Raw genomic sequence first — 10,215 nt, forward strand, 5'->3', positions numbered from 1 at the left:
ACTCATATGCTATTTTTCACAATACTTTTTATCTTTTTTTCTAATTCCCCAATTTAGACATTTTCATTGATTTTACATTCTTAACTAGATCATGATTGTTCAGATTTATGTGCAAAGTTTTCAATGTTCATTTCTCACCGTTTCTTCACGCATCCCAAACCTTCCATCTGGAATAATTTTCCTCTGGCCAGAACACCTTCTTCAAAATTACTTTAATGTATATTTTTAGAAACATTCCTTTCTGGGTTTTGTGCTATAATGGTCTTCATTTTGTTCGCAGGGAACATCATTTTCTGTACATAGAATTCCAGTTCAGCAGTTACTTTCTCTCGTCACGTTGACAATACTATTTCACCCTCTGCAGGCTTTCACTATTTTCTGAGAAGTCGGCTGTCAGTTTTATTGCTGTACTTTTGTTTCCTACCTCTGCAGGTTTCAAATTCTTATCTTTGAACTTGGTTTCCTCAGTATCACATGATGTGCTTCGGGTAGGTTATTTGTAATTTATCTTGTTTGTAAGTGGTTGGACTTCTTGGATCTGAAGTTTGATGTCTTTCAATAATTCTAAAAATTATTTGCTATTATCTTGTCAAATGTTTCTTTTCCACATTTTCTCTGTCATATTCCCAAATTAGATGTATGTTAATCTTTTCTATTCTAACCTCAGTATCTCTTAAACTCTTTTATATTTTATATTCATCACTTTGTTCCTCTAAACTGAATTTCAGATAATAAATTTTAAACTGCCTTCCTGTATGCAAAATGTCTCTACAGTTGTGTTTAATACATTATATTAAATCTAACCTATGTTTTATAATTCTAATTATTACATATTTTTATTTCCACAAGTTCTGTTTGATTCTTTTCTAAATCTGCTTGGATATGCATTGTTCCTACCATATTTTCATGACATGCCTTCATGTGAACCAAGTATCTGATAGTTCAAGGGGCTGACGTATATTACCACGTATGTTAGTCTGTTTCATTCTCATTCATGGCTCCTAATTCCCCTGTGCAGTTTGGGAATTTTGATTTAAGTACTACTTATTTTCTTTCTAAATCTTTTTCTGTGGAAATTCTGTGAGGCCTGGGGTGAAGTTCAGCTCTTCCAGGAAAACCATATCAAACAGAGTGGGAATTTTTGAACATTAAATAGTTTAAATCTGATCTGAAAACTGACTTCCACTTAAGAATTCTCAAGAAATCTTTTCCTGCCTAAAACCAATATCAAGGCAAGCAAGTCTCCTTGCCATTCTCTTAGTGGTTATTTCTTATCATTATTAGGCCATAATATCTTGGGGTTCCAGCTTTATAAATGTATTGTTCCTTACCACAGGTAGGTCCTAGATTTGCCCTCCTCCCTCCCACATCCTGAGTAATTTCCCAAATGGAGGAGAGTAATCCCAACTCAGCCGATCTGCTTGCTTACTTCCCAGGTTTCTACTTTCAGTAACATGTGGGTTCTGGGTGTCAGCACTGACACCTCCTCGGTGCTCTTTAGAGTTCTGCTGAGTCACCTTTACGTGTTTCCATTCAAGTAGGGTTTCAGTTTCCCTAAAAGAGAGCTTAAGAGTTGTTGAAATATTGAACACCATCAGCTGAGGTCCTGATCCACAATTATATTTTGTAGTCTAAGAAATTGGTCGTAATTAAATGCTGATGCATCTAACATGTAACCTTTACCTTCAGTTTGCTGGACAGTGAGGTCTGTAATTCTAAAAGATGGTGAAGATGTCACTGTGCCTCCTAAATGAAAAGTGGCCCTGGACTGTCCCCAGTAGCTGCCTGTAACGGAGGGTGTACATGTACGGGAGTACGGCCCGCGGGAGCATCATAAGCACTTCACAGTTGACTGCCACGAGCCACATGTGAGTTCTGGCACCAATGTGTTGGTACTTGGTCAACATGATGTCCAGGGAAAACACCATCACTGGACTAACATACAATATAATCAATGCTGTGTGGATGAACAGAGTGCCTCTTGCCCTGGAATAGCCCTGTATCCAGATACCTGAGATCCTGGCTTCTGCATAAATCCTCCAGAAGCAGTAGGTAATAAGAGCGATACACAGAAAGAGAAGGCACAAGATGCAGCTGTGGGTGACAGTGACCAGGGGGCCTCCACCTTGCTGAGTGCCCGGTCTCAGCAGCAGGATGCACGAGGCCCCTTGCTCCTCCAAACTGGCATCCTGCCGCTTGCTGAGCCAAATGAGAAATGTGGGGAAGAGGCAGGCCACCAGCCAGATGAGGGCCACCGTCTTCCGGGCAGCCTCGAAGGACATATAGGAGAGGTAGCGCAGAGGATGAACCACCGCCAGGTAGGTGTGCAGCACAGTGGCAGTGAGGGACAGGATGGTGCTGTTGTACGTGGCCATGGCGGCGTCTCTGAGAATACCGCAGGCAATACGGCCCAGCGCCCAGCCGCCCAGGCTGCTGGAGGAGATGAGCATGTGGAAGGCGATGTAGGCCAGATCCGAGAGCAGAATGTTGGCCAGCAGCAGGTAGTGGGGCACTTGGCGCAGCCTGTGGGTCCGCAGGATGGTCACCAGCAGCAGGGGGCTCAAGGCCAGTGTGGCTGCAGCCAGCAGGCCTGAGGGAAGAAAGAGCCAGCGCAGCACAGAGATGGGCACGCTGGGGACCCTAAGGCTCAGGGAGACATTGCTGGCTGCAGGGGGCATGCCGGGGGAACTGCTGATGAGCTGCTTGGAAGCTGGCCAGGCAGCTGTGCTCAGGGGGCCAGGAGCCAACTGACCGCTCATACCTCCTGGTGGGAGCAGCAGACTTTGTCACAGGTGGTCAGTCCTGCACATAGAGGGCATGATCTCCCTGCAGGTCCTGATGACCAGGCTCCGTTCAGAGATGCCGGTGTGGACAGCTCTCAGGAAGGGCTGTTTAACAGAAACAAAAATAACAGTGCAAATGCTGCTGACCAGCGGCTCCCTGCACCTGAACAGTCGTCCTGGCTGCACATGTGCAAGGGCGTTCAAACAATCAGCCCACTGGGGCTGTGTGCTGGCCACTGACCTCTGGAGACGACGTGTCTGCCCAGCTGGGTGCTGGCTCACAGGAAGCAACAGGGGGTACTCATAACTGGGAGTTATGAGTCAGTCTCTCCTGCAAGGGGAGGAGTAACTGTCTAGGGACTAGGGCCATGGGCTGTGGCCCTGCCTGGCCTCCGACTGGGACTTTACATAATGTTGGGGTTCAGAAAATGGGGCCAGCCTGGGAGGGTCTGGTCTTCTCACACTCTTTTTTCACAGTTCTGGGGACAGCCCCATGCCAAGGATGTCCTGTGTGTGTGGGTGTGAGTGTGTGAGGGTGTGTGTGTGTGTGTGAGTGTGTGTTTCATGCTTGTTCTGCACAAGGTTCCACATGGGGGGCGCTCAGTGGCCTGGGGTGGGGCCCTGTGTGGAGGTCAGCTGGGAACAGAAGGTGAGGAGAGACAGGGTGGGAGGCTTGCGGGAGCCAGACCTCTTGGGCTGTTCAGGCATATGGACAGCGAGGGGCAGTTGACTGGGCCCCGGGAGCAGCTGCTGGGCTGGGAGTCTGGCTCAGGGGAATAGGCTTCCTCTCCTGAGCTCTAGCTGTGTGGCCTTGGGCGACGGTGCTCACCTCTCCATATCCGCCCTGTTAGCTGCAAACCTTGAATGTGGCCCGTGCGACCCTCATGGAAATGTCACAACAATCCAGGGATATGTACAGAGTTCAGGGCCCGAGACATGTCAGCTCTCACTGTGCACAGCCCTGTCGAGAGCCTTCCACTGTCCCCTGAGCCGTGTGCCAGGGCACGAGCTGTGCCAGCAGCTCCACGTGCCACGCTGCCTGCAAGTGCCTTCCCCCACCCCCACCCCCAGAGTGCCCCAGGCCCGCAGGTGCTTCCCCAAGCACAGGCAGGATGTGCCTAGGACCAGAGAGCTGCAGGGGTTTCAGATTTGAAGCCACAAGAAACCTAACTTCGCAGCAGGAAGATCAGCTGAACCAAGCCAGCAGTGACGTCGTACCTCGCCACGGCCCTCTGACGGCCTGGGGAGCTCACCCGTTGCTTGCCTCCGCTCTCTCACCGGCATCGCAGACTCCAGAGGAAACCTGGCTTTGCCTCCTGTCCTAACTGTCCTGTCCTTGGGCCTCCCGGGCTTGTCCTGGGCCCATGAGGACAGTGCACCGGTAGCAGCTGCCGTGGCCACCCAGACGCTAATGCCCAGCAGCTGTCCTCTTCCCCAAGTGTGCCCCACTGGTGGAGCCTCCGCCCCCACACACTTAGGTGCAGGTGAAGGGGCAGGACACTGCGAGGCCAGCGGGTGCCCGGGGCCCTCCCCGGAAGAGCTGGGACAGCTGGCGCAGTGACCCAGGAAGCAGATGCCAGCTTGTTCTCACCGCCAAGGCCCTTCTGGAGTATGAGGTCCTCTCTTCGAGTAAGCACAGGCCCCGCACTGCAGAGGCTCAGCCTCACGTCCCCGCACCCAGGACCACACCCTCCCCAAGGGTCAGCGCGGCTTCTGCAGGGAGAGGCACACTGCCTGCCTCCTGGCCGCGGAACGCAGGGAAGACTCCAAGGGTGGACCTAAGAAAGCACATCTTGGTCTTCCAGAAGGACTGCAGCGCCAGAGCCTGGCCCCTCCTTGTCCTCTCCGCCTGTGCCCCGGGCCACCCCTCATGCCTCCACCTGCCTTAGACTGGGAGAGGGGCAGAACCCTTCCCTGGACAAGTGCTCTGAGGGGCACCCGGTACCCAGAGAGACAAGAGCGAGAGGCCAGGCCACTCCTGGGGCCAGCCCAGAGGAAAGGCCCGAGACAGGGCCCGCGGATGTCTGGCTGTGAATGCAGATCCCGGGAAGAGGAGGGTGAAGACGCGGCGGGAGGCGGTGTTTCTCACAGCCGGAGACGAGCAGCAGCTCCAGGGAGACAGAAAGGGAGAGACTTGTGACGAATGAGCTGCTGAGGCCAATAAAAAGCCTCACTGCTGGGAAGTATTGCATGACTTGCAGAGGACACATCCTCTTTGCGCTGTTCAGTCTCTCCTGACCGGGGCTACCCCCACCCCACGCTGCCCTCCTGGCACAGGGCAGGTAGCACGGACACGGGGCTCCCCAGGTCTGCCCGCCTGGAGAGCAGAGGTAATGGACACAGTGGGGATGACTTTGCACTGGCCCTTCCTGTGTGGCCACCTCACAGCCTCGCTCTCTGTCGCCTGTCATCTCTGCAGGCATCGTGGGTCAGCAGGGCCCTGCCTGTGGGCTGTGCAGGTGCCACATAAGCGCCTGTGTGCCGACACCAGACAGGCAGGCAGTACAGGGTGGCGAAGGTGCATGTCACTTTGGAAATAAAATTGCCCAGTTTGGGGCACTTCAAAAACCTCTAGATGCTTGGAGGGCCCCGTCCAAGGATCAGTCAGAAGGAGCCTCCTGCAAGCAGGAGATAAACTGAAGTTGTAAAAGGGCTCGATGCAAACACATCCAGGCCGCCATCCGGCAGGCCCCCACACCCTGCCCACGGGGGAGAGGCAGCCCACAGCTGGGGGGAGCACCCAGCGCACACAGGCACCAGGCACACGGCCTCTCGGGAACAGCACACGGCACACTGCTCCGTGAGGTGACAGGAAAGCTTCTCTGCGGGAGACTGAATCCAGGGAGAAGAAGGCAAGGCTAAGGCACACTGCCAGAGGCTCAGGTAAGCACCAGCTTTCCCAACACTCACCGGGTCGCCATCGGCACCCCCCAGAGCTGGCAGTGGGACGGGATTACTCACTTGCCGCAGAAGGAAGCTCAGGGTGGGGCGTTGTGTCGGGGTGCAGGGAGCAGACACCCTGACAGTCACCTCCTGCAGCTGCTCTCACCGCATCGGACAGCCAGGGCTGCAGGCCGGCAGGATAAGCTAACGCAGGCTTCCTGGTCTCCAGGCAGCAATTCGATGTCCCTCAGCAACCGGCCCTGAGGCCTGCCCAGGTGGGGGCAGTGTGTGGCAGAGGGACTCTCCACCCCCTCCTTGGCGGTGTGCACGTGTCAGGAAGACAAGGGAAGTGAGCGTCGCAGCACCGGGCGCCAGGCACGCCTGCACACTCCTCTGATCTTCGACCTCTTCCCAGGACGTGGAAATTGAGGGGCGTCGGAGCGCAGTGCGTTTTCCCAAGGTCACACGGCAAGTCAGGGGCAGCGCGGGCGGCCTGGCTCGCATCCCCGTGGTGCTCCCACCTCCACTCCCCCAGCTGCGGGTGGTCCTCCTGCCGCTGCCTTCCCAGCCTCGGCCTTGGGGTCTCACCTCCACTGCTGTCTCCATGCGAATCCCAGCCAGCACACACTCCTCGTGGCCGCTGCGGGCACCCCGCCAGCGCCGCTCCTGCCTTGTCTGTGCTCTGTCCGGGCTCACGGCCGCCACCACCCTCCCTTCCTCCCTGGACCAGCAGCACCGCATCACCACCGCAGCATCAGCATACAGATGTTTTGCTAAATAAAACCCTCCACTGGGCCCCCCTGGTGTGCAAGGGGTTAAGACACAACCTATGACTTTTTCTTTATTATAATTAGTCTTTTTCCTGGTCCCTTATTTAGGTTTTCTAGATTCCTGCTATGAGTGAGACCATCCGGTATTTTTCTTTTTCTTTCTGTCTTATTTCGCTGAGCATGATCCCTTCCAGCACCATCCATGTTGCTGCAAATTGCATGTGTTTATCTTTTTTGAATGCTGAGTAATACTCCATGGTGTACATGTACCACATCTTCTTGATCAACAAGCAACTAAAAACCAGAGACACACTATGGGGGGGAGGGGCAGGGAGAGGAAGGATTAGGGTCAAAATAAGGGGGGGTGCAATTGTATGGGGAATATAACCAAAATGAAAATGCATACATTGTGCAAAAATGAAAAATGATGTAAGAATTATATAAAATAAAGTATATTAATTAAAAAATAAGAAAATAAATCATGTTGCCTCAATAAATATAATTGGAAGAAAATAAATAAAAATAATATGGAAAAAAAAAAAGACACAACCTATCAAGCTGTCTGCAGCCTCTGCAGCAGTTCGATCCCCAGCCAGGGAGCTGCCCACATGGCGCAGCAGACCTCTCCTGTCTCCCGCTGCTCCCCTCAGCAGTGTATTTCAGTCAGTCTGCCTGTTCTGCTCCCCACTCTGTCTCTGTAGAATCCTCTCACCCCCACACCTCTGACCTGTACCCCAGCTCTTGTGTGCAAAAATAAATAAATAAATCTTTAAAAAATATAAAATAAATCCCTCCACTGGCTTCCATTGCTCTTAAGATCAAGCCCAAGACGTGAGATGATGCACAGTCCCTCCCCCTGCTCCCTCTCCCCAAGAATATGGACCAGACCCTGTCACCCTCCACTCCCCTCCCCCCCCATCCCATACCCCCTCCCCTCCCTCTCCCACCTGTGCTTCAGCTGCCCCCTTCCCTGGTCAAGGAAGCAGGGCCCTTGCTGACAGAGAACACTGCTGCCCCTTCAATCAGCCAGACTGAAAGACTTTTCTAGCAAACATCTCCTGACCCCTCAAATGGACCCAAACTCTCTATTTATTCTTATGTGTTGTCCTTCATTTCTTTCACAAAATGCACCACTGTCGTAGTGTTTCCTTACGTGCGCCACATCTCATTTTGTCATCAGAACCAGCTTGTGGAGGCAGGAGCTGGGTCTGCCCTGCGCGCCCCACGCCTGTCACACAGGGCCAGGGAAACGCCAGTGGAGGAGCAACATTACTGTCCTGGATGCCGGCGGATTTACAAGGGCGAAATAGGGGAAGCCAACTCCATACAGGGACTGGGTTTGAGCAGAGCTGGGGGTCTGATGGCCCCAGCATTGCCTGGGCGCTGCACCGGCCGCGGGGACTGTGGTGGCAGGAGGGAGGTTGCAGCGCAGAGTGACAAGACAGAGCAGGTCCTTCCCCAGGCCGTCCTGTCCCTTCCAGACCCCTGGCAAGGTGGGGACCCTTCATTTTGGAAATGAAAGTCCCCTATGAGGCCTGCACACTGCAGGACTGACTGAAAGTGCTTTCAGGTGGCCAGGAAGGGGGGGTCCTGCCCCCAGCAACTCCTCTCAGCCCCTCTCCAGCAATGGCAGGCACATGACATATCACAGACACAGGCCACAGCCTCCACTTGCTGTGCCACTGAGAGGTGACAGCGCACCAGGGACAGAGCAGAAGGCGCGAATCCCCACAAAGCACCAAGAAGACTCCCAGTGTTTCCACTTGATAGGGGAGGATGAAGGGGTGCCATTAGGGGGTCTGGGATGGTGCAGATGGCAAGAAGTTTGGTGAGGCCGTTAAACTGCGGCTACAGGTGGGAGAAAGGGCAGGAACTAGAGACCACTGTGCCCAAGAGCATGGATGCCAGGGCTGGCTGAGGCAAGAGCAGGTTCATGCTACCCCCTGGTGGTGAGGCTAATAGCTTGGGACCTAAACTTGCAAAGGAAAGGTGCCAGGCCCAGGCTTTTCCAGCCCGCCTGCAGGTCACTTGGCCTCTCAGCAATGCTGGCTCCTTGTCCATGATATGAGGATCAGGACAGCGCATCCCCAGGTGGCGGTGGGGCCTCAGAGCTCTAGCTCCTTCTCATGTACCCACACCCTGCCACTGCCCACAGCATCCGCCTCCTCTCCAGGTGTACCCACTCACCAAGCTGGCAGCCCCTCCCACGCCAGGCTGAACACAGTCTACCATGGCACTCCCTGGAAACAGCTTGCGGCTAGCACAGGCAGAGGCATGGTCAGGGCCCTGACTGACCAGGAGGAGCAGGGGGTCAGCTGACCAGGAGGTCAGCTGCCCACAGACTGGGGCTTAAGTCCTAACCCTGTTGTCCCTGCATCAGACTGTTTTCCTTTCCTACAAACTGCAACTGATCATAGCTTTGAAGATGATGTGTGGGAGGCGCGGACAGCATCTGTCCCAGTGCCAGGCATGCCTTTCCCTCCCCTAAACACCCTCAGAAGCGGCCCAGATGGCTGCTCTACCCACTCCTCCCTGAAGTCCCTTTCCTCTCCCAAAGTTCTCTGAAAGTTTTCCTGCAGCCTCTCAATGGGAAGCTGGTTTGTCCTCAGTCCCACCAGCTGGCTGGCCCTGCTCCTGCCAGATGTCATTCCTGGCTGCTGCCAAGCCTCGCCTCCCTGCACAGGTGCTACCTCTAAGGCTCTGACATCGGGTGTCCCTGTGCTCCCCATTTTCCTCCATATCTCTGACTGTATAAGAAAGAGGCCTGTTACTATTTTCCCATCAACTTTTTATTGTGGTAATATACACATAACATCTCAACAGGAGGCCAGGCTAGAGAAAGAATTATTTCAAAAACTATAAATAGCTGTCCTTCAGTCTAGGAGTACAGGTTCCAAGAGCCCAGTGGATAATAAAATCAAAGTGTGCTCAATTTCCTTAAATAAAAGGGTGTAATATTTTCATATAATCCATGCATACCCTCCTGCATGCTTTTTTTAAATTTATTTTTATTTGAGCTATATTGGGATAACCCCACCAATATCAGCACCGCAGTACACCCACCATGAAATCACTCGCAGCCACCAATCTAGTCCATTTTGCCTCCTTCCCTCTTTCTTCTGACCCCCCACCTTGGTGCTTCAGTTCTGTAATCAACTTTCAAGGGTCAGTTTGCCAGATTGTCTTTATCTGATTTAATTTAATTACTTTATATTCCTCACCATCTGGTATTTATTTCCTTCATCTGACTGCTTTCACTTTAATATTATCCCTTCAAGTTGCACCCATGTTGCTGAAAATGGCATGAATTTATCCTTTTTTATCACCGAGTAATATTCCATGGTGTATACATAACACACCGCCTTGACCCACCCATTTGTTCTGGGAAACTTAGATTGTTTCCATGATTTAGTTATAGTAAATAGCACTGCAATAAACATGGCAGTGCAAGTTTCCTTTTGAATTAATGTTTTTGAATTTTGGGGGCAGATGCCTAAGAGGGGAATTACTGGGTCTAATGGCAGATCCATGTTTAATGTTTTGAGACACCGCCATGCAGTTTTCCATACGAGCTAGACCAGTGCACACTCCCACCAGCAGTGCAGGAGGGATTTCCCCACATCCTCCCCAGCACACCTCTGGCCAATACCCCAGCTCTTGCTGTTTCTGGTCTTTTCGATGTGGGCCATTCTCACAGGTGTGCGGTGGTCTCTCCTGTGGTCTTGACTTGTATTTCTCTAATAATTACTGTGACCATTTTCCCATGTGCCCACTGGCCG

General features: G+C 52.6%; 1 protein-coding gene across 1 annotated transcript; it reads right to left on the reverse strand.

Moving 5' to 3' along the window:
- Positions 1 to 1,715: 1,715 nt before the first annotated feature.
- On the reverse strand, positions 1,716 to 2,759 carry GPR148 (G protein-coupled receptor 148; the record flags this gene model as incomplete). Its single annotated transcript, XM_084253321.1, has 1 exon — positions 1,716 to 2,759. One exon carries the CDS (start codon positions 2,757 to 2,759, stop codon positions 1,716 to 1,718), a length of 1,044 nt encoding a protein of 347 aa, XP_084109447.1.
- Positions 2,760 to 10,215: the final 7,456 nt, after the last annotated feature.

This window comes from Talpa europaea (assembly GCF_964194135.1).
Source record: "Talpa europaea genome assembly, chromosome: 1".
Lineage (NCBI taxonomy): Eukaryota > Metazoa > Chordata > Mammalia > Eulipotyphla > Talpidae > Talpa > Talpa europaea.